Source organism: Cylas formicarius, unplaced genomic scaffold (assembly GCF_029955315.1).
Source record: "Cylas formicarius isolate icCylForm1 unplaced genomic scaffold, icCylForm1.1 PGA_scaffold_9__14_contigs__length_23061073, whole genome shotgun sequence".
NCBI lineage: Eukaryota > Metazoa > Arthropoda > Insecta > Coleoptera > Brentidae > Cylas > Cylas formicarius.
Window position 1 is genome coordinate 2,494,823 of NW_026844365.1, and position 27,127 is coordinate 2,521,949.

The window sequence follows — 27,127 nt, forward strand, 5'->3', positions numbered from 1 at the left end:
CATGCCTACATTCGCGAGGGTGGCCCGCCGCCTCGCCTCCGTCTAAATCCGGGCCATCAGGTGGCGCAGGCGTCGCTCCCGCCCCTGCAGGTGCGGCGTCCGGGACGCCTCAACAGGTAGTCCGAGGCTTGGCGTCGCTCCGACGGCACATTCCAGACGCTCGGCATCTGTTGCGTGGCGCGCGAAACTACGTCGCGATCTTTTGAGGTTTTTTGAGGTGCCCGCGGAGAAGCTTCGACGACGAAGGTAAGAACCGCAGAACGCCTCCGTTTTTCCACCCGAAGGCCCCAATTTGTCGCGAGCCGTCGGCGGCGTCGCGAATAATTCGGGTCGGAGGGGCGCGACGCGCCCCCCCTTAAGGGTAATTTCCGGCGCGCCGCCCCTGGCAATCGGGACGCGATTAAATCCGTTTCCGATTTAGTAGCGTCGATTTCCGCGTCGCGGCGCCGCGGTCGCCCCGTTTTTTATTTTCCGCCGAAAAACGTCGCGTTTCCGGAGCGGGGGGTGGGGGTGGGGGCCACGGCGCGATCGATGGGTCGCACAACAGGTGCCCGACGCGACGTCGGTAGGCGTCTGGATAAATATAGACGCTCGTGTGGTGGACGTCGATATGTCGCTAATGGGATGCGCTTTTGGCGGGCGATTTTTTCTCTTTTTTCGAAAATCCCCGAAAACGAGAGGGGCGCGGCCGTATCGATTTCGGGAGGGGGCAGAACCCTCCCGCTATAAATAAACCCGAGAGGAGATTTAATATTTTTTTCGGGGTGTCCCGACGGGCCCCCTCAAGCGTGAATCGGCGCGAGATTAAAGGGGGGAAACGTCTCTTTTCCGCAGAGAGAGAGAAAGCCCGATTTAAATATGGAGATTTTTCGGCGCCTGGCCGGGGCCAAACGTCGATCTCCGATTCTCGCCAAAGGGTCGTAAAGTGCCGGGCGCCGCCCCCGGGGGCGAACGCCGTCGATCTCGGTTCTTCTTGTATTTAAAACCCACGGGACAAAGTTCTTGGTACACTTTACATATGCTAAATATGTAATGTTAATGTTACAAATAATCGGTCATTTTCTTTTGAATTTTTTTAGTATGCCTACTTTGGTTAGTTCACCATGATACATAAAAAATTTCTCTAAGCAGCTTAACTGAATATAGGGCTTGTTGAATGGTTGGTGGTGGTCCCAGATCAACTTGTTCATCTTCTTCTTCCTCTTGGTGCTCTTCCTCGCCCTTTCTTGCTTGTTGTCAAGTCTGCTGTTGTAGGCAAATACTGTTCTATCACTATAAAATCTTGTCCTCCATGACGATAGCAGTGTTGAATTGTTTCTGCTGTCACCTCTCTCGAGCCTTTACTAATAAAATTGATTCCATCTAGCATATTAATGGAAAATTTGTCTTCGGACTTGATCATTTCCATTAAAATGTTTTTTTTTTCTGTATCGACTCTTGAGATTTTTTATTACGCTCTGGTCCATCGGCTGTAATTCGCTTGTTGTTTTGGCAATTCGATATTCCGTAGATTTGGAATATGGGGATGTGCAGGGCAGTTATCTAAGAGAAGTAATATTTTCCTGCCACTTAATTTTTTATGTAAAAGGAATTTTTGGCAATAAATATTTCCGTATTTCTTCTTTCTTCCGTACAGACTTGTTTGCCTTGTCAGTGACCACCAAAGTAAAAAGTAAAAGCCACCTCAGTTTAATTTTTAAACAAAAAATTCCATTAAAGTTAATATTCGGCGCGGCATCTACACGGGCACCGTCAAACTAACTTTAACTAGTTATGCGGCGCTGTTGTAGATGTCGCGCCGAGTCGTTTTGTCTACGCCGCTTATCCAAAATGTCACTTTGGCAGTTTACAAATCGAGTTCTATTGATTCCACTGACTAGAGAGTGCCGTGTTTATTCTTTGCTCTGAAGTTTCGATTATATTATGGTTACGTCTCTTTGGCCGGGCTTCCACTGTGGTCTGAGTTGGCCGATACGTGCGAACTATTGTGTGTCCGTAAATTAAATAATTGTGAAGCGAAAATCGGCCCGTCTATACACGAGTCCGCACGTAAATAAACGACTACGACGCGTGATAAATTATTCGTAAATGGCGGCGGGTCGGACTAAAACGGACGCGGTGGTTGTTGCAGATCGACCCGGAATGTGCGACGAAAGGGGACGCGGGTCGCAGGTCGACCTAGGGGCGAGCGAGCAACAACGTTTCGGCTACTAGACCGGGCGTCCTTCTTCGGGACGCCCGCGAGCGGCGGCGGCGAGCCATGTAACCAGGCCGCCGGCCGGATGCCCGCCACCACGATGTTCTCGAAGCTGCGGAGCGGCGGCGGGGGCGCGCAGACCCCCGTCGAGACGAACCCCATCGGTCAGTTTTTCGAAATCGGCAAGCAGATCGCTAGCGCGGGCCCGGAACTCGTCTGGAAGATCCACGACGCTTACCGGAAGAGCGACGGCAAAGTAAGCGCAATTCCTTAATTATTTATCCACCCAAATATCACTTTTACAAAAAACAGAAAATAGAAAAAAGTTCGTTTCGTTAACGTAGATCCCGGAAAAACAATAGAAAAATTAACTTTTATTTAATTAGGATTGTGACATTCGCAAATTTTTATTATTTACTTTAGTTGCGAAATAAAACTCCTTTATTAACGGTGCAAATTTTTATATTTCGACGAGGGTGTACACTTTGTACAGGGTGCACGCACTATACAATTCGAAAGTTCCATGGCGATCCTTAAGAGCACTATAGAAAAACAAAATTCTACGTTGTTAAATATCGCACACCCAGTATCTTGGAAGCTGTGTATACGCCTCGAAGCACAATGGGGTTTATATGCGAAACTGTACGCACGAGAAGGGGCGGCGTGGGTCGAAGGGGGTGTTAGTGGGGGGCTGCGCAAATATATGCGGCATCGGAAATGGATTCTCGATTTTATCGCTCCCGTTGGAAGAGTCCCTTTTATTTACCCCGAATAAATAAATATCGGCTTCGAACTTGACGTCGATAGAAGTCGAGCCGGATATAAAAAGCGGACGCCGCTGGATAAAATAAATAGTCGCGGTCGAATCGCATCGAAAAGTTTGGATTTTCAGTTTTATTTCGAGGCTTATTTTAGCCCTGAAGTCCCGAGGACCGTGCCTGGTTTGATCCTTCTACTCGAAATTACGTTTAAGAAAATCGATATTTTTCGTTTGTTTTGGACACCCTGTAGCATCTAATTAAAATTTCGTTGCGTATATCTTTTACGCCCTCTCCCACCGACCGGAACCAGAAATTTTTTTTTAATAAAAATTACGATATTGGAAAAACTATTAGGTGTCTTATATAATTAATAAAAAAAGTTGAAGTATTTCAAGACGAATTCAAAACTTAAAAATAGGGCGTTGCATTAAAAAAAAGGTATGCTTTTTTGAGCCAGCAAAACTGTTTAGGACCTTCATGCATGGACCTTCTTAAAAATGACTCCGCCTGGTCGTCAAGATCAGTTACCCGGAAGAAAACAAATTAGAATGAAATCTTGGAGACGCAAATTTCCTTGAATTCGTTTTGAATGACACCCGCGCCGGCGCTTTTTGTTCTCAAACTCGACGTTCGAAAATACCGTACACGTTGAACACAATTTCCACTAAACCGCGGCCGCAAATAAATATCGAATAAGACAGAGACGATTTACGGGGGTTGCTTGAAAAGTTTTCGACCCAACGATGATACACGACATTTTTCTACATAGCCTCCTTGTAACTCTATACTTCATTCGACGGTCGTTTAACACCATTTGATGAATTTTCGCCATATCATCGTCGATAACGTAAATAACGGTGCAGAGTCCCCAGACACACAGCCCGACTCAACTTTAATTTGCGTAAGCGTATTGCCTTTCAAAAACAAATATTTTATAACAGCTCCACACTCAATTTTTTCCATTTTCACACTCACATCGACTCACTCAAACGACACGAAGCAGGACGCGTCCAAAGTGACCGAAACTTTGGTATACTTGGACCAGAATTATAGTGCTTTTACAACCGATCCCGTGATTACTGTTTCCAAAACCGCAGCCCCTTATACCCCCATTCCAGGACCGTTCTAGCAAATTCTTGAAACATGCACGTAAAAAAATTAGTACAAAGTAACAATTTATTACGTTCTATTGTATTACATTTATACATATAAAAAATATTAAATATAATAATAATAATATAGTTTGTTACTCGTTTTTCTACATCTTACCGAATTACGTTAACCTTAACCTTAAAAAGTTACGCAGAACACCATTGTACCCCCACTCTAATTTGAACGCTTTGTTGAACAGTTAATGTAAATAAAATATGTATAATGCATATTATGTTTATTGAAATAGTTGAACAAAACAATTTCCGAAAAGTAAAAAAAAAGTTATACGAATTCCTCTACTCATATTAATTCTTACGTTTTTCCATACATAACCTGCAAATTATCTGTTTTACACTATGGTCGGTGCATGTAAATCTTTGCAGTCGCAACATTGTTGCCCGGACTTGCGATGTTTCTTTCTATTGCACAAATAACATGGCGCTTTTCCAATTCTGGAAACATTTCCAGCACATATGATTTGACACTGTTTAAAATGCTATCAATAAAAAAACTATTTGACGCAAGACTTCAATTTTTTTTTTCGCAGCCTACTAAGATGCATATTTAAAAGAAGACAAAGTTTTATCGAGACCCTGGAGCTGCATCTATGTCAGGCCGGGAAATTTTGGCGCTAACCTCGACGAGCTGAATATTCTTTTACCATTTTATCGGTAGTGTCTACAGCACCTTTTGTTTTTGGCTTTGACAACATAAGGTCAGCCTTATTCTTGCTAAGCACATGGGATACAATTGTATGTTGTTTCCGAAAACCAAACATTGACGAAAAAACAGGTTTATAAGGTTTTGGCAAGGGTCCTTCGGGAATGTGAGATTTATTTTTTCGTAATGTTCCGCAAGGTGTCATTTGTTTCTCTAATAGTTCATCTGCTAGTACAAAAATTATCTGTGGTTATGCCATATCCGGTTCCTAGATCTCCGACAAGGTCTAAGACGACTCTTTCGCCTAGATTATTTTCTGCTGTATTATTATTTTTTCCCAAGTGTGGTTGCATATTTATAGTGTATGAATTTTCACTATCTGCTGCCACCCAAATTTTCAGACCATCTTTATCTGGTTCACTTTACACGTAAACTCTAAATGAACAACGACCTCTAAATCCAAATAGTTGCTCATCTACTGTAATATGGCTTCCGGGATTATAACACTTTTTGAAATTGTGCACAAACATGTTGAAAACTTCTCTTACCGGTGCAAGCTTATCAGTTTTTCTTTCTGACTTCCCTTGTTTTGGGATCGTCAAAATGAAAAAAACTCGTCAACAATTAAAAACGTGAGCGAGACAAAGTTGCAGGAATAACTGGTCTAGTGGTACACACAGCTCGAAGGGCATCTAAGATCAAAATGTATGCCGTTATTTCAACAGCATCCGTTTGGTTTCCATATGCGTTGTAGAGGTTGCGTTTGATTTGGGTGTTTTGAAAAATCTAATTTGTTTTGCGCTTTTGTAATACTAAGTCTAAAAAATTTATAGAGTTATCCTGTTCAATCTCGATAGTGAATTTTATACAATTATGTAATGAATTAATATAATTTAAAAAAGAATTCAATTGTCTGTCCGTTCCAACAAAGCAAGCAAAGATATCCTCCACGTATCTATACCACCATAAAAAAACTTTTACTTAAAATATGTTCTAGTATGATATTTTCCAAATCATCCATAAAAAACTCGGCCAACAAGGGACTAAGTGGGTTTCCCATAATCAAACCTTCTTTAGAGATATAAATCTATCCATTAAATTCACATCAATATATTTATATATCTTTAATCTTGTTGATTAATTCAAAAGAATTTTTTATTGCAAATTTTGGTTTAAAATCTGTGTGGAACTTTAAAATATTTACTAATTTTTTACAGAGTTTAACTGCTGGAGCTGTTACATAAGACACGACTGGTCTAATAATTGTTAAAAAATAATTGTTAAAAAATATTTGTCTTTGTCACTAAATAGTGTGGAGCTAGTAATTACATCCTTGATTTGTCTTTGAAATAACTCGGACAAGTTCTGGTTTAAGAATATTGTTGGTTTTCCAAATATATTCTGGGAGATCGATAGCTATGACTGTCTTCCCTTTATCTGCACGTGTAAATATTATGTTATTTTCAGAAGCTTTGTTTTCGATGGTTTTAACTAGTGACATTTGAGAAATTTCTTTGTGTTTGTTGTTATCTACTAATTGAGAGTTTATTATATTCGTTAATACATGTTTATTGAAACTAGAATCGCTTAATTTCTAATTCACAATCGATCCCTAAACAGTCGAATTCTCTATTAATGTACGAGTGTTGTAAGTTAAAGTTGAAGCCTTTTTCCGGAAATTCAACTTCATTTTTGGAAAATGTCATGTCTGTTAAGTTTATGAACCTGTTGTAAAATTGATGGTGGGTATACTTTGTAATAACTGGCTTGCTTTCAGCTATTTTTGGTTTTTGGTTTTGGTTAGTCCAGGTTTTTTCCTAATTATATTTGCAACTCTTCATCGTTTCTGTCGAAGTGGCATTTTATACCATTTTATGTTATCTTTGGTTCGATAAAATAATCTACCTTCTTCTAAGATTTCTTCACTATCGTCAGTCTCTATTACACTGCTCGCATCACCACTGTCATTTTCTTCTTCTATAATCACATCCTCAGACACTATTTCACTCACTATAGCACCATCGTTATTTATTCTTTCTATATCATCTTCAGAATCTATCATTTCCGGAACATCATCATTATCTTCTTCACTATCACTATGTCAGCGTCATCGAGATTGTCATTCATTAATTATTCTAACTCTAAATCGGTTAATTTATTTGGCTTGCGAATATTTATTTTATCAGAAGTTTCACGCTAGCGTTATGATTTCAAAGCCCACCAGCTGATATCTACTGTATTCCGCATGACCGTCACTAATCAAAATTAATTAATTTTTTTTTGTGACTTTTTTGACGCACTTCATAACTAAAATATACCGAAAATGAGTCTGTAAATACTAAATGCCAATAAATAAAATTGCGGAACGCTTGCGTAAAGTTTTTAAAAAGATATAAGAAAAATTGAGTTGTTACGACGGTACGACGATGAAATTTTGGTGCAGTGTCATTTTTTCTTATATGCGCTTTCAACTCAGACTAAATCATCTCAATCGGGTTAAATATACAATGATACGGGGGTCAAGATTTCATGTCTTTCTTATAAAAGTATATTTAGCATTTGAAGACAAATGATCGGTCTTTTTATCTGCTGGGGTAGTTCGCCTTCCATTCGACTACCATCTACCATTTGAAAGTGTTAAAAAACAGAACCTTCAAACAATGTTTAATTGTAAGATTCTAATCTTTTATCTAACGCCAAAAGGAATTCCCATCGAACTTTTAAAGAATGGACCAAACTTACTCTTCCAACTACTTACATTTGTTTTCAATTGTTCCTTGAGAGGCGAACAATTACCCCCAGAATGGAAAACTGCCTACATATCGAATTTACATAAAAAAGGTGACAGGAAATTATGCTCCAATTATAGAGGACTTAGTGTAACAAACTCACTTTCAAGATTATATGGAAACATCATTAAAACACGAATAGAACAACAAATTCCTGATAAACAAAATGGTTTCCGTGCAGGCAGATCATGCTCTGATAACTTATTCTGTTTAAAACAACTACTAGAAAAAAGAATGGCTCGGGATTTAGAAACACATATTATATTTATAGATTATTGGGTACGAAATTATCGGAGGAATTTCCAATATCTAAAGGCCTACGACAGGGATGTGCAATCGTTCCTACCTTGTTTAAGATATACCTGAACACCACGTTAAGACATTGGAGACGCAGCTGCCGAAACTTGGGAATTTCTGTTGGTAATGATAAACTCTTCAGAATGCACTTTGCCGATGACCAGGTCATTTTTGCTGATGATGAGGATGATATAAACTATATGGTCAGGAAACTGACCGAGGCGTACAAGTCTTGGGCTCTATCAATTAATATGAAAAAAACAGAATATCTTATCGCAGGAGGCACAAACAGAGATTTAATCCTAGATCATGGAATTATAAAATGTGTCGATTCCTACGAGTACTTGGGAGTAAATATAACAAAGAGTGGCACTAGTGAATTAAGAACCGCATCCGACAGAGAAAACATGCAACAAAGCGGTTAAATGGAATACTGTGGAGTACCCAAATTCGACCAGAAACTAAAATCAGGATTTATAAGACCATTGTAGGAGAGTATTACAACCTATGGGGCCAAAGTATGGGAAATGACGAATTATTTACGTCAAAGATTATTGGCAATGGAAATGGACTGCTGGAGACGCTGTTGTGGACTAACACTGCTAGACAATATAAGTAACAATGAGATAAAACCATTGTTGACACTATAGAAGCCAAAAGTTTAAAATGGTACGGCCACCTATGTCGAATGCCGATGGCCAAAAAAAATATTGAATTGGGTTCCTCCAGAAAAAAGAAAAAGAGGACGTCCCAGAAACACATGGGGAGACGGTATAAGAAACGCAATGACCCAAAGAAATCTACAAGAAGAGGACTGGAGAGACAGAAAGCGTTGGCGATTAGGATGAGAGAAACGACTCTAAGTTGTATAAAAATCGCAAATATACATAAATACTTAAAACGTCAAAGCCATAAATGCACTATATTTTTGGTCGCACAATAACTATCATGATAAAACCAAGAGAGATATGACGTTGCGTGTGTAGGCGTAGCCAATGGGTCACGTCAAAGACAAAATTCCATTTAAGGTGCGTATGCGGCAAAGAATACATTGGAGAAGGAAAATTGGCTCTAAACAGTCGCATTGATAAAAGAAATCGAACAAAGTTAGTTGAGACTTTTTTAGATAGCGGATAAGTTTCTTTTTTTATGTACCCATTATCGGGTTAGAGCATGTAACTGAATTCCAACCTAAGAAAATTAACTGTAGTCGTTTACTGGAATAAGAAGTTGTTGATTTTTTTTTTCGTTTTAAATAAAAGTATACTCTCTATTCTAAAAAACAATTTATTTACTTTTAACACTCTTGTTTTTTAAACTATAAATTTATAATTAAACTTCGCAGCGAGGTCGGAAACTTTCCACGTACCACGTCCTTTAATAGAAGCGCTTTTATTCGAAATGTAAAGGAGGTTGTCTACGTAACTTTAGGAAACTAAAGGAGGTTGTATACGTAACTAATGCTAATTGGGTCGCGTTTACCACAGGAGTGCTCGGTGTTCATCTTCGAGAAGCGCAGCGCGGAGAAGCTGCACAAGCCGAAACGCAAGGAGACGATCACGGAAATTCTGCGGAACTCGGTGAGGCAGCTGGAGCGTTTCCGCCACCCGAAGATCCTGCACGTGCTGCACACGGTGGAGGAGTGCGCGGACACCCTCGCTTTCGCCACGGAGCCGGTGTTCGCCAGTCTCGCCAACATTTTGGCGTTCCAGGAGGCGGCGATCGGGGGCTCGGCCCCCGCCGCCCAGCAGCAGCCTCCCGGCCGACCGGCCGTCCTCCAACGCGAGTACAACTTTCTCGATATCGAGTACAAGTACGGTATACTTCAGGTGAGAACGCGTTTCGGCTCGGAAACGGCCGTCCTCAATGTATAGGTCGCAGATAACGGAGGCGCTGTCGTTCCTGCACTTCTCCGGGCACGTGATCCACCGGAACGTATGTCCGGCGAGCGTGCTGGTCACCAAGAAGGGCACGTGGAAGCTCGCCGGGTTGGAATTCAACGGTAAACGAAATAGCTTGCGAATTTCGAACGATAGAAAAAAAAGTTGCATAGTTGGAGTTGGAAGTAAATCGACTTAAAAACACACTTTTTTTTTTCGATAAACTTAGTTTCGTGATATGGTTAACAATGGAATAGTCGGTGTCAAATCACACCTACCATGGTTTCCTTGTTCGTTTCTAAAAAAATACGAGTTGATGATACCGTTACGAACATTGGATGTAAGTTGAAGTTGAACTTGATAAGCGTGAAGTTTTTACAAAATAAATGACAAAAGGTCGCTTCGTTCTTTTTTCCAACAGTAGGAAAAAAGTGTAATACAAAAGTTGTAGGATGTGGGTTGATGCATATTTTAAAAATATTGTTAAATATACAGGGTGGCGCGAAATAGTATGATGTCATAAAATATGTATTTTATAAATGACACGTTTTGTTTTTTTTGGCAAATTTAACTTCCTTTTACATAATAAACTCAAATTGAAAAAAAAAATCTTCTCCTCCGTTTAACCTTGATTAAATCCTGAAGTAGAAAACGAAACTACTCCCGTTGAAGAAAAAAAAAAGAAAACATTGGTACAAATTGCACGAATTTGGCGATAGAATAGGCAAAAGGAAACTACTCACCTTGCAATGAGGTTCTTTTGATACAAATATGCGGTAGCCTATCATTTCAAACGCTTCAAGATGTCGATTCATAAGTTGGCATTTGTTGTAATTTTCTGAACATTTACCAGATTTTAGCCAGTCTCCTAAAAGCTTCTTTTGCTATCCTATTTTTGCTAGTTAGTTTTGCCCCTAAGATAGATGACAGTGTCCCCGGTTTCTTTATCATGAATGGGTCGAAGTGGTATTGGGAATATCCGAGGTCTATCCATAATCAGCAGACAGTATTTGGACCTATCAAGGCCTGATTCCAAACTCGCAGCTTCCACACGTTGAAGGAGTTCAAACACTTCTTGTCCAATTTGTGCCAAAACTATCGAAAGTTTGACACGTTCTTCTCGCCAATAGAGACTTAGTTTTCAAGGTAATTCTTCAATCGTTCCTGTATGATTTGCGAGAGAACTTTACTGGCAGAGCGATGGTTCTATAATTGCCGCATTCGTCTTTAGCTGTTTTTTTATGCAGAGGGCCGTTTACCGTTTTCCCAGACCTTTGCGCAGATCTGATGCAATAGATCTATGCCTTTCTTACCGTTGTTCTTTAGATTTCAGCTGATCCATGAGATTTGTGACTATTAGGTTTGCGCAAAGCGGCTTCTACTTCAGATTCCGGTATAGCTGGTTCGCGTTCCTGGATATGTTCTACTAGATCCTCGTCCTCATCATCTGAAGCCATCAGATTCTCGCAGTGTTGCGTGATTTCAGGTTGTTAACCTAATCCCATGGGGATCCTTGATTGGGCGATAATGAGGTCGGAATGTTTGTGAAAGCATTCTAACTTTTTTAAAAAGATCTCGAGGCTGGTACATATGACTTTTTATCATTATTTATGCTCCTGCTGATCGTTTTGAGATTACGTGTTGGTAGGGTCAACCAGGTATCGGTCAGCACCACGATCATTAGCTGTCAGCTCCCTATTCATAATTCTTGATAGAAGTTGTCTAGGTCGTCTTGCGACGATGTAGATGTCGGGCGTATATCTGAATGATGTTTAGGGTTACTGGCCGTGCCTTCATTTCGACAGTTGACTACTTCGTAGCGTCCTTTAAGTGTTTCTGGATTGTGGAGGCGACACCGTTGATGGCTTCCTGAGCATAGTATTAATATAATATTAGGAGATACTCTAATATCGCTAATGTCTGTCTTGAACGTTCCGTGTTTGCAGATTGTATGCATTGACGGTTTCTGCATGTGCGATGTGTCATTTAAAAGAAAAAGATTTTATGACGTCACACTTTTTTAGACCACCATTTTGCATGTCTAAAAATATTTTTGAAATATGCTGATGGAACTGTATAAAAGATCGTTTACCGAAAACTGGCGTCTCGCGTTAACTCGCGTTAAGTGATCAAATTTTATATGGCGGTCGGTCACGCGACGCTCATTTCCAGAGAGGGTAACCGACGTCGACGGCGTCGAGCCGGTCGCGTGTCAGCCGTGGACGTCGAGACTGTCGAAAATGGCGCAGCCCAACCTGGACTACCTGGGTGAGACACGCTCCTCCCCCCCCCCCCCCAAATGAACGACGCGTCGCGGCGCCCTCCGGATATTAATCGTTCGCGCGTTTTCTTTTATTCGTGTCGTCGTTTGTCGACGCCGACACCCGACGGCGATGTCATTATTCACTCGGGGCGCCGCGACGCGCGTCAGACGTCGCCCCTTCATATACAGTCGGTCAAAAAAGTCTCCGTACACATAGTATTTTTTCAGTTTTCTTTTAGTTTCTTCGTTCACTTGCATTTAAGTTCTAGAAGAAAGAAACTATGTCAAATAAGTGCCCGGACACTTTAATAAATCACTATTTGGAACTGCAGGTAGAACCGTTAATTATCAAGTCGGCTTGTATCAAATTTCGCTTAAACAAATGAATTGGGCTTGTTTATTTTTGACGCCACTTTTAAGTAATTGTAACTGTACAGTATGCACTTGGAGGTTAACTGCACGAGAAAAGTCTTCTGTTGTAAAAAAAATTGGATTTAATTGTAAAACAAGCGCTCCACACCTTTACGATTAGCAACCGCTTGCAACGAGCAACGCTGCGCGAAGGAAACCATCAATTTCGGGAAAAAATCGAAAAAAAAAAACGTTTGAAATTAATCTTTTTTATTAATCGTTTTGTTCACATTTTTTGTTAAAGCTGTTTTTTTGTTATTTCGTTTTTTTCGATGGCAAGTTTAAAAGAACAACGTGCAGCTGTGAAATTTTGTTTTCCGCTCGGTAAAAGTGCTGCTGAAACTGTTTCAATGTTAAAAACAGCTTATAAAGACGATGCGATGGGAGAACCTCAAGTGTGCCAGTGGTGTGTTCGCTATTCCTTGTAAATTTATGCTAAAAATAACGTGAAAAAAAATTTACAGAACATGATAAATTGGTTAAGGCTTTCGCGGCCCGTTGATAAGCTATTATCTTGATTCGGGTTTAAAGGCCGTCGTCGATTGGAATTACTTCCTAACGTTTCGCTAGCACGAGTGGCGAGCTTCTTCAGAGGCCCATCCATCTCCGATGTTGGACGTAGACTGACGATTTCTCCTGCGCAGGTTGTATTTATGGCGATTGGTGGTGGGCGGGGTTGTTCCGCTTCGGTTGGTCTCGGGATATCGATCGGTACTGCTCGGGCGTTCCTAATGATCGGATTCCAGATTTGGTTGAGTCTAACGGTCTCCTCCTTTCGGTTGAAATTGTGTGGGTGTTTTTGTATCTCAATGGCTTCCCTGACTAGTCTGTTGTGATAGCCGTTGACCGATGCTAGTAACTTACAGCTATCAAAGTGTATCCTGTGTTCCCCGCTGCCCAGTGCGTGTTCAGCTACTGCAGACTTCTCTGTATGTCCTAGCCTGCAGCTTGCTTTATGCTCCTTAAGTCTCGTTCCCATTGATCTCTTGGTAGTCCCGATGTAGACCTTTCCGCATGAACACGGAATGCGGTAGACTCCTGCAGCTGAAAGTGAGCCCCTCTTGTCCTTCGCTGACCTGATGGTCTGCTGGATCTTCTTTGTAGGCTTAAAGATTGTTTTGATGTCGTGTCTTTTCAATACTCTGCCAATCCTGTCGGTGACACTCGGAATATACGGCAGATATGCGTGGGAGGTGGAGGGTCGTTGTTCGGTATCCCGTGATCTTGATGATCTCGAGTTCATTGATCTCTCGATCTCCCTCTTGCTGTAGCCATTTGCCTTGAAAGCAGTTTTTAGGTGTTTTAGGTGTAAATTCCATCTGGAGGTTCTCCGGTTCGCAAATCCTACGGGCTCGTTCTGTCAAGGTTCTGATAACCCCATACTTTTGACAGACAGACAGACAGACTTCAAAAAGTTTGCAAATATCGACAGGAAATATCCTGTTCACCAGGTCCAAGCAACTCTTCAGAGGTACTTTGGTAAACAGTGAGACGACGTCGAAGCTCACAAGGATGTCGTTTTGTTCAATATTGATATCTTGAAACTTGCGCACGAAGTCCGTGGAGTCCTTGATGTAACTGGTGCCGTGTCCTACGTGTGGTTGGAGCAGCGATGCCAAGTGTTTAGCCAAGTAATACGTTGGTGATCCGGGTGCGCTAACTATTGGTCTTAACGGGACATCTACTTTGTGTATCTTAGGTAGTCCATAGAGCCTTGGTGGAACAGTCTCCGTCCTTACAATACATATTGACGCGGTCTATATTCCACCCGACGTGGATACCGTGACTGACGAAGAAGATATGAACGATAACAGAAATCTACAAGAGTTTGGGGCACCAACTGATATAGTTGCCACTTTCGAGTTACACCGAAAGATACAGCTGTCCTTCAACAGTCCTGTAATTCATCAACTACTAAACCTCATCAGATGATGAAACCCTGGAATTCAAAAGAAGACGTATGCTTTCTGCAAATCTTACATTGCTTTGCGACTTTTAAAAAGTGATAAAACAATTACTCAAAGAAATCTTGCACCTGCCATAGATGACGTGCGTTATGATAATCAAGGTCACCTTTTACAAGGGTAATATGCATTTACATGCTTCATTCTTTGTAAAATATCAGCAAAAATGAAAGCGGATGTTGTCAGTGGTGCGCTCACGCACAAATATGCGTTTTTTTTGTATCATCATCATCATTGTATTTGGAAAACAATCTGTCTATTTTTAGTTGTTTTCTGTCGAATTTCAACTTTTGTATATTTATGTATAAATTATGTTATATCTTATGTGCCCCAAAACATTATTTCATTGGTTTTCCCAGTAGTTCGTTTACGCGCCCGTGGGAAGAATGCAAGCGGCGAGTGAAAAAACATGGGGTTACGAGTAAAGAAGACCACAAAAATGGGATAAGAGAAGTTGCAAGGAAGCTTGTTTTATGTCTTCCAAAAAGACCTAATGTCATTATTAAGAAACTATTCAAGTTATCATAAGAAATAATAGTGTACGGAAACTTATTTGAAATAGTTTTTTGCTTCTAAAAATGCCTTATTATTTATCGTTGAAATAAAGTGTTTCGAATGATTTTTATTTCATTTTTATTACTCTTAATGGGGTTGCCGGTATTTACTTGAAATGTATTTCTCACTAAGTGTAAGCGAAAGAAGAAACTAAAAGAAAACTATGTGTACGGAGACTATTTTGATCGACTGTAAATTACCGTCAATTCAGCGCCCGAGTGTCAGACGCAGTCGGTGTGCACCGTACTGAGCGACATGTTCTCCCTGGGGATGATCGTGTGCGCCATCTTTAACCACGGCCGGCCGATCATCCAGGCGAACAACTCGAGCTCGTCGTACCTGAAGCAGCTGGAGCTGGTGAGTGATTAAATTGGAGGAGACGCGCGTCTGACGACTCGCTCCCCTCTCAAGCTGGAGGACCAGGTGCACAACGTCCTGGGCAAGATACCGGCCCCGCTCCAAGAGGTGACGGCGAGGATGCTGAGCAAGGACACGCGGCAGCGACCCACCGCCCAGCTGCTGGTCCTCATCCGGTACTTCGACGATCCGTGCGTGCACGCCCTCAAGAACCTCGACACCATCATGATGAAGGACCCCACGCAGAAGAACCACTTTTACAGGAACACGCTCAAAGACGCGCTGCCCTACGTGCCCAAGGTGCGTCTTTTTAATGATGTTTCGAAATATATTTTAGCAATAGGGGGCGCCCAATACGACACAAATCCAGAGATCCGGACGGCCAAACGCTCGCAACAGTGTGGCTGGAGTTTTGTTGCTTTTTCGATTAGACGTTATCATTTGGTGGAAAAATAATAGATGATAGATAGATCTAGGGCCATGACACATCCTGAAAAATAAAGTCGTGGGGTACGTGAGCTAAAGTAGCGTCAAACGGGAAAAACTAGAACTCACAAATGACCTAAAAGTGAAATACGTAGAACATATTTCAACATCTACTTAGGAACATTTTATATAAATATTTAGGAACATTTTTAAGACGTTGCTCTTGGAACCACTGCAACATTGCCCGATCCGAATGTTCAAAATGTAGGTTTCTTAGTTTTTGACAGAACCGCCTGCCGCTTCAGCCTGAATGATTTTTCTTTGCACTATATAGAGAGTGGATTAATACATAGCTTTGTAGACCTAAGACCTAAGTTTATTTTAGCGCCTTCTAATATAGTCTTTTTAAATCACGTTATACAAGGTGTTTTCTTATCGAATGTAGGCAGGAGGAATCCCGAAGTTTTATAAAAATCAATAAGAAGTTATATTTACCAATCGCAACTAATCCCATCCATATTTAAAGGGTCGAAAAACTTGTTTCCTCAGAGTTGGATACCATTTGTTTAGACGATTGCGTCGGAAATATTTTTTGGCAAGTCTCATTGTAAACCAGATTTTCCTATGAAATTATTTTAAATTTTATTTATATTTATTTTATTTTTTTTATGAAGAAATAGTCACAGTAACGAGGTATTATTCCTACACATACGTTCAACGCTGTGTTCAAAGCAACAGGTTAATACTTGTTGTATCTTGTTTGGACGCGTCAGACATATAAGACTGACACGGCTTGTCGAGAAAAAATTAAGTTTTAATATAGGTGACATAAAAAATAGTGTTTTCCGGGAATTTTTTTCTGTGAGGCATTAAGTTTCCTTGATACTTCTTTAACTAAATTATCTAATAAAGTTACCACGGCCCACGTGACCCTTCCGTCTTTACGAAATGACTCGCGGTGATCAAACGGTGGTTAAAGGCTGTCACGGTTGTGTTTCAAAACTATTTCATGTAGTATTTTACCTTTTTTTTTTTTTTTTTTTTTTTTTTTTTTTTGAAACACAACCGTAACAAAGGGAACTGTTCCAGAAACTGTGGTACCAGCACGTGTGGCCGTCGCTGCAGCAGGAGATGCGGTCGCAGGAGGTGCTCGCGGCGGTACTGCAGCCCGTCCTCTACCTCATTCAGGAGTCGACGATCGAGGAGTACGAGTCGATGATATTGCCGTCGTTTCGCACGGTGTTCCAGGCGCCGAAAACGGTCCAGGCGGCGGTCACGCTTCTCGAAAACGTGCACATCATCCTGGAGAAGACGCCGCGTGACGACATACGAGGCGACGTGCTGCCGATGCTGTACAACGCGTTCGACAGTACCACCATCCAAGTGCAGAACGCGGCCCTGGTCGCGGTCGCCAACATCGCCGAGTACCTGGACGAGACCGCCATTCGAAGGATCGTCCTGCCCAAGACGAAGATCATCTACGAACGGAACCAGAACGATCTCAAACTGGTGTCGAACGTGTTGACGTGCGTCGAGCGCATTCTCGACAGGCTCGACAAGTCGCAGATCATCGACGAGGTGATGCCGTTACTCTACGAGATCCGCCTCTCCGACCCGCAGATCACGCTGCGCGTAGTCAGTGAGTACACGCCGTTGTCGTGACGATCGTTCGGTCGTTGTAGGGCCACGACGCTGATTTTATTTCTTCAAAGAATAATCGCTCGCTCGGCACCTCTGTACATGGGAACACTACACCACATAGTATTTAAAATTCGTGTCGAATCATGCAAATACTCTGCAGAAGAGCAATGATATGAAGTGACGAAACAATACTCGATCAAAACTTTTCGAAAAGTGTCAATAAGTTCCATCCGGACATAGAAATCGAAATTTCTGTGAGATTTTGAGTCGATAGCTCGCTATTTAGAACGCATATTTTGTTTCGTAGCGACTTTCTTATCAAAACCCACAAACTAGTCGCCAAGACGACCGCCGACGTCTGATCGATTCGATATTTTGCGGGCCGTAGTTCCGACCGTTCGAATGAACTTCGGGAAGTAGTTGACTACTTCCCGAAGTTCAGTGTCGGGTGACAGAGAACAGACATTTAAAAAAAATTCTTTTTCAATATTGAGAGATGTGTCGGAGCAATAAGAAAAACATGTTATGAAGACGGACTTGTAAAAACTGAACTGGGGTTAGAAATAATTTCGAGGACGGTTCGGAGATTATTATAATAATTAAACTGAAAACTATTGATTTTTGAACAAATAATATAGCCATTGTGTTGAGACTTCGAATTCAATTTTAAAATATATTTTTTTAAATTCATTTCAATGGACCGAAACCGTGACCAACAAACGGATATAAATCATCATTAATATTGTTCGCTACATTTAGGAATACCAACAGTTATCGGATTTATTGCATAAAATTCCATTTACTTTTGGAAAAAAAAACGCAAACACTTCTTGGCACTTTCACGCACTTGCCATATCTTCGAACGCTGTTGGCGTTGAAGAACTTCTTTCACTCAGTCAACCACTATAAAAAAATAACTATTACAAAAGTAAAGTAAAGCAACATCAAGCTACACCAAAACATTTTAGTAAAGTTAAGGAAAGGTTACATATTTTTGTTCTCTGATATAGTTAATGGCCCATAACTAAGTGCATTTAATTCGTTGATGAGAGTGGTCCATAAATTTTTAACTAACCAAAACTTGCTCTACTTTGTCGGTAATGGGCAATTGTCCCGAATAATCTTGCCCAATTTATGGCAAACTGTTGATGAATTATTGGCCGAATGATCCCATTAGACATGGCCATAGAAGTAAAGGAGGAAGTAAAGTCTGTTCATAGATAGTTGAAAGTGACTAACTGTTGGGAAAGATACTAAACAATATTAATTTATTTATGTATGTATTTATGTTTAAATCTAAAATAAAATTACAAATTATTTTTATTACCTACTTAAATTACTTAAAATTAACCCTTTTCCGGGGTATCATAAGTGTCTCACAAGGCTGTGAATCCTAATTTTTTCTAGATATTCCAGTTGCCATTTCCGAATTCGAAAAGATTCCATTAAAACTTGCCCTTTGTCAATTTTTTTAAATCTAAAACCCACTTTCATAACGTAGTTCTGCCACATTTAACACCGGTTTCATCTTTTTCAAGCCTCCTAATTAAGATATCTAATGTAGGCACGCTTTGTTCCTCGTATAACTGGCCGTATTATATCTCGATCACTTTCGTCTACACTCGAGAAAATGTCAGCATCGCTTCTTTTTTTCTTCGCTGAAATGGGGTTATTCACAATTTTCCATACAGTTGATGTTGGAATTTTTAAACTAAAACTTAATAGTATACCAGACCAAAGAATATTAAACGCAGGTAAGTATAAAATTATTTTCTATTACGGCCCACAATTTTACCTGAATTTAAATTCCGAAACTTTAGGTAATAATCATATTGCATTGTATGTTAAAGACCGTCCTTGGATAATCCCATTCGCAAGCGATTGGTCACTTTCTTATATCTATGAACAGACCATACCGCGATTAAACAACTGTGGTATTCGCAGACGTTTACCGGCTGATGTTGAGCGACAAAAAGTACGGGCTCAGCGTGAATCTGATGGCGACGAAGGTGATGCCGTCGCTGTTGCCGCAGACCGTGAACCCGTCGCTCAACCTCGAGCAGTTCACCGTGCTCGTCGAGGTGCTGCAGGACATGCTCGACCAGATCGATCGCAATCAACGCAACAAGCTCAAGTTGGACAACTTGTCGTTGCCGAGTCCCGATCGGCACCGGCCCCTCCGCCATCAGTACAGCTCGGACAACATGCACGTACCGCCTTTCAACATTCCCAATTTGCGGATCGAGCAGCGCAAGACGTCGAGCGCGGAGGACATGCAGCGGAAGAACTCGACGGGCGGGATGCTCGGCGGCTGGTGGTTCGGGGCGTCGCCCTCGTCGCCCGACAGCAACTTCCTGCGGGTGGTGAACGCGTTCCCGAACAGGAGGCTGTCGGACAACACGCTGATGACGCCCAAGATCCGGATAGCGCCTTCGTGCGCGTCCTCGCCGGGGGGCACGCCGGGAGGCGGCGGCCTCCCCATCCGCCGCCACTCGAGCATCGGGCCCCAGGAAAGGCGGGGCTCCACGGTAAACCTGTCGCCGCCGACGGTAAGTACGCTAGCGTACGGCATCCCTTAGCGTAATAGTTATTTAGATGAGGTGGTAGTAAATGCAACCCGGCCGGGACCCCCGCGCGCTGGTTCCCCCTTACGCGACCAAAAACTTTACTTTGCTTTTTCGTACCTTTTACGTCCCTTAAAGGTCAGAATTTTATTTTTTTTTTGCGACTTTCCAGAGACTGACGGGTGAAAATAAGTCTTTCAGTTTAAAAAAGGCATAAAATGAACCTGTAAGATGGTTTTTTGTGGTTACACCACAATTCAGTTTGAATTCAATAATGCTAGAAACAGTAGTCTGAAATTTTGAGTAAATCTCGCGGGAAAATCGTGAGCAACTAGAGCCCTATATATGAACAAACGTTGGGTCTGATTTTCAATGGTCAAAAGGGTCAAGAGTTTAAATGAAAAAATAACAAAAGTATCAGTTTCCATGATGAAGATGGAATTTGGTTAGTTTTAATTTTAAAATATCCGAAGCGCACCAATATCACAAAGTTCATAAAACTTTTACTTTTAACCACCCTGTATCTCGCACGAGGTACACGACGCAGCGAATATGATAATTGAAGACGTGGAAATCATTTCAAATGTTTCCAAAGCGTACAAATCGGTAATAGAAAGAAAACTCTGATCATTTTCTCGGTGCCTTGCAAAGACGCCTTATTTATAAAGGATGATTCAAAATTAAAACAAAAAAACTCGGAAAAATATAAAAATATACAAACATTTTTATTTGCCATTTTAGATTAGTGTATCACAATTAGGTATGAAAGATGATGTCATTTTCCTATCACTTTTTGACCCAATTCAGGTTCTATGCCGGCTATTTCGCGTCTAATCTCCTGTTTCAGCTCTGGAATAGTGTTTGGTTTATTTCTAGACACTCCGCTTTTTAGATACCCCCAAAAAAAATCTAGGGGAGTAAGATCACATGATCGCGGCGGCCAATCGATATCGCCGTTACGTGAGATAATCCGGCCAGGAAACTTGCCTTTACCTTCAGACCGCTCCCAGAAAAAATCATATATCATGATGTTTCGATAGCGAACGCCATTAACCGTAACAGCGTTCTCCGCATTATCCTCGAAAAAAAAAGGGCCAATTAGTTTGAGGGTGCATTGCTCTTTGAACAATCTCTCTTGGATTTTCTAATCCCCAAATACGAGCATCGTGTTTGTTTACAAAGCCACCAACGTGAAAATGTGCCTCATCGCTAAAGATGATTTTCGCCCCTTGTTCTCGTATCCATTCTGCAAACACGCGGCGCTGTTGATGATCTCGAGGGTTCAGCTCCTGAGTTATTTGGGTGTAGATGCAAGTGTTTTGTTAAAATTCGCTGTGTGGTTGAATACGTAAGGCCCACTTGCTGAGAGCGATGACGAATCGATGTGTTTGGATCTTCGGCTGGCCGACCTGCAGGAGCACGTTGATGGACTCTGAGGTTAGTTATAAATTTTTGAACCACATTCCAGAAGGTCGATTTCGCTCGCCGAAAAATTCAGGTAGAGCCCGAAATGCATTTTTTCTTGATCGACCATGTTCATAATAGGCTGGCACAATTTTTACACGTTGTTCGGTCGTATGACTAATTGTGTTTATGTTTTGAGGTTAGAAATCTCATATGATAATAAACAAATACAGTGGCGTTTCAAAAATATTTCCGATTGTGGAAACTCTTATCGAATCACCCGTTAGTACATTTTAATGACACCGCATTAACGATGAAACCTAGGAGTCACTTTTGAATATTTGATGTCACGTAGCTTTGCGTGACGTAGTTTTTTCCCGCTGCTTTATTGCGAAATGGTAAAAGATTCATAATTTTCTACCGTCCGACTTTAGATCAGGTCGAAACAAAACGATCTTTAATTGACATCGAGTTTTGGGCCGAGCGGGGGACGAACTAGTGCGCGCCGGTCCGCCCCCTTAGACCGTTAGCTGCTAGACTTAGACTAGAATAGTCGGCCCGTTCTAAATGCGTCGCGGCACTAAATAGCTATTACCGCCGGCGGGCTTTAATTCCGCCGCCCGTTACATTCGTTGGGCTTTAGGGCGGGATCGCATACGGCTCGATGTACGGTCCGGTGTCACGCGAGGGCTCTAGCCTCTCGGTCCCGTCGACGTCATACGTAAGTCGTTTTGTTGCCATGTCGATGTTTATCCGTGTACGCACCCCGCCAAAATTATCGCGTCACTTGTAATGACCAGTTCACTGCAGCGATGAAATGAAATTGTCCCCTATATAAGGCCAAAAAAGAGTTACTTAACCACCAAAACTCGCCATCTAAACAAAATTACAAACGTAGGGTCATCTGAGCGTGGATTTTACAACTCCAGAGATGGACAAGCAGCTAGTGTGGCTTCGATCCTCCTCGACAAGAACAACGGCCTCTTCAACAGTTAAGTGACGATTTGGCACTTCCATTAACTTTCTCCGTTTTAAATTGCAGAGTTTTGTTGCTGTTATATGAAAACATGAACAAAGACTTGTTGCGTGCGACAATGTATAAAGTGCGAAGTTGCAAAACCTCGAGGAATCTTCCCGAAGATCGGTTTCCCCAAAACAAGAAGTGATTTGTCCTGTTCCTAAATCATCCTCGGTCAATTTCGTGGTACTAAATAAACCGTGTTTTTAAAAAAATATATTAAAAAGTTCGTAACGTACATGACAGTATAATTTTTGGTGAGGTGCGTATATCGTCGTCTCCATAACAAGCACCAGGTCCCCATCACGTCATCGCGTGCGATCCATTATTGTGTCAAGTGTGTTGCATATTTTTGTCGACCCCCCCATCGACCTTTCATATAAATATTGTTATCGTTACTCGCCCGCCCCCCTCCGCTTTCGACGAGAACCGCCGCCCGCCTCATTAAATCGTTCGTTTTTCTCTGTTCAGCTTGCACGGAGCATGATAGTGAGTATTATATCCGTCGCGGTCGCTCCGGACGTTTTTAATAATAATTTCCTCTTTATTTTGCGTTTGTTAAAAAATAATTAATGTGGCGACATAAAAATGTGAGCCAAAACTGTAAAAATATTTAACTTGGAAAAAAGTCGGTGACTCAATTATTTTACAGAGTGTTTTATAATTCGGGTCATGATGCAACCATTTAATTCATAATGTAGGCAACGCCTACATTTTATCTAAAGTTTTCCAAAAAAAAATTATTTATTTAATTTATTACTTTTTATTTTTATTTTATTATTTATTTATTTTGCTCTTTATGTTGCGTTTTTAATCTTTTCCTCTCTATATTGTGTTTTTTTATATTGTCCTCTCTATTTTGCATTTTATAAAATTTCCGCGCCCGCGTAACTTTTGTCGACACCGTGTCCGTAGGGCGGCTCGATGCCCAACACCAGCAGCAGCGTGCCGTTCCTGTTGAGCAGTAGTATGCAGTCCATAAGGTCGCGGCGGCCGTCTGCCGCCATGGGCGGCTCCCAAGGCGGCGGCAGCAGCGGCCTCCTCCAGCAGCTCGGATCCGGCATGGTAAGGCTCCCCTCAGCCCCGCCACAGCGCGGGGGCGGTCGGGCGGGGGCGACCGCCGCCCCGCCCGTCCGCAAGTGCCCCTCCCTGAACATAACCTTTAGTTGAGCACGTGCCCTGCCGCCGCCGCGACGACGACGACGACAGACGACGCCGACGGCCGCCTCCTCCGCCGCCGCCGCCGCCCCGGCCGCCGGTAACGACCCCACTTTCTGTCTCGCCACCGATACCACCTACCGACACCGCCAAAGCACCGTCGTGACGGCGGCGGCGGCGGCGCACTATTGCCGCCGCCCCCGCCGTCGGTGACACACCCGGGTCCTTTTTATTTTGAATTGGGGGGAAGTGGGCGGCAAAGTCGTATTCTTGAAAATGTGACGGTAAAGTGAACGTCCCCAAACGAAAGAGAAAAGTTTCTACTATATATAATATATAATTGGGGATTAAAAGTAGCAGAAATAATGAGAAACGTTCCACCTCAACAATAAAAACGACAAGATCCTTTTGCTGCTTTGGTACATCGTCACTCTGTATGGTTACGTAAATCGGGGAAAACAGTTTGTTTTTATGTACATAAGGCATAATCATTGACCACAAACACAACAAGTTTTTCGCAAAAACACGAAAAAGGTACGGAGAAAATCATAACCACGAAAAATGTAAACAAGAATGGCACAGATTATGATGATGATTTTGCTTTCTTATGAAAATTAGTCAATGTTTTTAGAAAAATTACGGAAATGTGGCAACTCAGTTGAGGCGTGACGCATGCGCCAAAGATCCACACCTTCACCACGAAAATATCATAGCCACCTGCGGCGCATCACTTTTTACCGTAGTAGGGCCATGACTGTCGGGATCATTCGCCCATTTTCTCGATAAATGGTGACTTTTCTTTATAACCTGGAAGAATGCCTTACAAGAGGCTGGACGAATCACCCTCCAATGAATTAATATTCAAACAGTGGAACAACTTCTAAATAAGTTGTCATAAAATGACGACCGATTCTTCTAACGGCTCCCGCAATATATATAATACAACCGGAAACCGTGTTAACTTACACATAAGGGAATAAATATATCACAAATCCATATACATCCGCATAAGACGAACACCATTTCCCAAATTTATAGGCACCGCACCTCTATCACTTCAGATAACGAATATACAAAGCAGTATTTTACATCAAACGATACTAATTTCAACCGATTTCCACATTATATGGAACGGGGCACAGAGCAATGTCCGCCATGTGCAATGGTTCCCTCGCGAATCAAATGTAAGGTTAAGGTTATACCATCACCGTCACTTCTTTTTGGCATTACGCATAGTATGAACTGTGCAGACTCCCTGGCGTTCGAGAATACGATCGTGGCGTTCCCGGGAGTGGAAGAAGAAAAAGTGACCAGCTTCGCTGGGTACGTTCCCTCTCCCTTCCCCGATATTCAATTATAGGGGGCCCGTTCATACACACACACCAAGTCGCCCGCCGCTTTCACCACCGCCACCATCACATACGGCCCCTCCCACCCCCCACTTCCCACGCTAACCATCACGTTTGCCCGCGGGGCCATCTTCGAGGAACGCACGAGCTTTAGCGTCCCCTCCCCCACCGTCACGCCGGGCGTCGCGACGTCTTCGTCACGCCTCTCCCTGTTTCAGTACCAGCTGTTCGCGGGACGCCAGTGAGCGCGAACCCGCCGCCTGGTGCGTCGGCCGCCCCCTTCCCGTCCCCGACCCCCACCACCCGCAATTGGAAAGCGAGCAATCCGATCGACAATCAGAACCGCAGGACGGACGTACCGATGTGTTTGTCTCTTGATGTCGTCCTCCTCCGCACTCGTGCCCGTGTCTCTGTGTGTGTGTGAGCGTGTGTGCGTGCGTGCGCGCGTCCCGCCCCCGCTCCGCCCTCCCTACGTCGCCAACCCACGGGGGCGGGACGACCGTCGGCCTATCATTAAAGAATGTCCTTTTTGCCGAAGCCTTGTTCTATAAATGATGTCGCGTATACAAGTATAGAGTTTATATTCTTTACACTGTCACTGACAATCGCCTATACAAAAAAAAGAGATTTTAGAGCGAGAGAGAGAGTATACAATTCCATATTTTTCATATATTCGTATTTTCCGACGATACTAATTAGTGTTGATATAATTATAAACGTAAGGGTCGTTGATACTGTGTTTCTGTCGCATTTCCGCTTTCGTCCCTCTTCTCTTCTGTTTTTAGTTAAGGAAATACCCGTTGCGGACGTATACAGGGTCATTCGGGAACCGCTTCCACGGAGTAAGTCTGACTTATTTTCAGTGATACGTAGCTTTAACGCGTCGAAAGCGTATTTGTAAACGGCGGACGCGCGCAATACTAACGTCAGACGTCAAAAACAGCGCCACCGCACCGTAGCGTGGAAAACTATTTGCGTCGATAAAAGAAATTCCTGTAATTAGGTTAAACATGCGCGGCTCCGTCTACGAATTAATAAATTACGTTTTATGACACGTTGGTAGGTTAACCCAAAGAATATAAGATAGAGGGGAAGCTCGCCCATACTGTTACGAATTCCATCTAGTATTTGTGTCCAAATACTAAAGTATCGTCATGGCGGTTTAAAGTAATGCGTCGCACTGATAATACTACAGTAATCCCTATTGAAATCCATGAGTAAATTAATATTCAAGAAGAATATCAACTTATAAACTAGCGCCACCGTACCGCGGCCCGCGAAGACAGCCGAACCAAGATTTGCATGTAGCAGACGAATCCGCTTCGATGCTTCTGCCCGTTACCAGATATTTCAGATGCCGAGGTTATCGAGCGAGAGGTTAACTAAATCTAGCTAAAACTGATGCGTCCGCCGTTTACAAACGTGCCGGCCGAGCGAGACGTTTTCGCCGGTCCCCGTTCTTCTTCTTATTCTTCTTCTTCTTCCAATTTCCACGTTATTCGTGTGTCGTCGACAATCTTATAGCGCTATTATGTAACGTGATGTGCACAATTTTTCTAGCGGATATTTAATACCAATGCGAATCAATTCTCCTATCTGAATGTACGTGTGAGAAAACTTCCAAATACGATGTCCTCAATTCAAAAATCATATCATGTGTATAAAAAAAATCTATTAATAAAGTATTCGGTGTATATAGGTCGAAGAAAAATAGACTATATTCCTTATGTATATGTGAATCGATATTATATGACCGTATATATTTATTAAATACAATCAAAGAGTGAAAGTACAAACGACAATTGTGAAGGGGTCGAAGGGTTTCCCTGCATCCGTTAAATGCTTGGCCGCGGGCCATTGTTGCCAAGTTGCGCTTTCTCATATACATATCTTTAAGTAATGGCAATGGCTAATGAAAATAAGGAAAGCCATTGGAACGGGGTCAAACACTTAACGCCTAATCGGAACTCTGCGACGTCCTACGGACGGCCATTGTTTGAAGCAACATAACCTAATAATATGAGAAATATACAATGTGATATGTTTTAAAGCGGGCGTTTTATTCGCCTTTCACAAATTGAAGAACACAATAAATAAACCCCCTTACAAGTGCGGCAAATGGTTTTGATTGCGACTCTGCTTTTTTCGAACACACCTGCCTGGAATACTTCTTTTATTTTCGATTTCTTACGCCAACCTCCCAACGAAAACGTTCAGAGAAAATGTCAAAATAACGCGCCCCCCCCCCTTCCCCTCCATCAGGCGTTACACCATGAAACGT

General features: G+C 42.2%; 1 protein-coding gene across 5 annotated transcripts; it reads left to right on the forward strand.

The window, feature by feature from the left end:
• The first annotated feature begins 133 nt into the window (after window positions 1-133).
• Window positions 134-27,068, forward strand: LOC132707079 (SCY1-like protein 2). Of its 5 annotated transcripts, XM_060678745.1 has the most exons (14): window positions 134-246; window positions 2,132-2,453; window positions 9,344-9,685; window positions 9,738-9,858; window positions 11,909-12,004; window positions 15,141-15,286; window positions 15,341-15,586; window positions 16,802-17,351; window positions 19,298-19,902; window positions 21,965-22,042; window positions 22,811-22,828; window positions 23,255-23,404; window positions 23,506-23,597; window positions 25,065-27,068. In XM_060678745.1, exons 2-14 carry the CDS (start codon window positions 2,283-2,285, stop codon window positions 25,222-25,224), a joined length of 2,775 nt encoding a protein of 924 aa, XP_060534728.1. In that variant the 5' UTR covers window positions 134-246; window positions 2,132-2,282; the 3' UTR covers window positions 25,225-27,068. The 5 variants fall into 5 exon arrangements, with proteins under 5 accessions (XP_060534728.1, XP_060534729.1, XP_060534731.1 ...); XM_060678746.1 differs by lacking the exon at window positions 21,965-22,042; XM_060678748.1 differs by lacking the exon at window positions 23,506-23,597 and having other exon boundaries at window positions 25,065-25,235.
• The last annotated feature ends 59 nt before the right edge of the window (window positions 27,069-27,127 follow it).

Excerpts from the sequence above, each read along its gene's own strand:
- LOC132707079 (XM_060678745.1), top strand. The coding sequence starts at position 2,283 with ATGCCCGCCACCACGATGTTCTCGAAGCTGCGGAGCGGCGGCGGGGGC. Across the intron at positions 19,903-21,964 it reads TAAACCTGTCGCCGCCGACG|GGCGGGATCGCATACGGCTC; the intron begins GTAAGTACGCTA and ends GTTGGGCTTTAG. Across the intron at positions 23,598-25,064 it reads CGCCGCCGCCCCGGCCGCCG|TACCAGCTGTTCGCGGGACG; the intron begins GTAACGACCCCA and ends TCCCTGTTTCAG.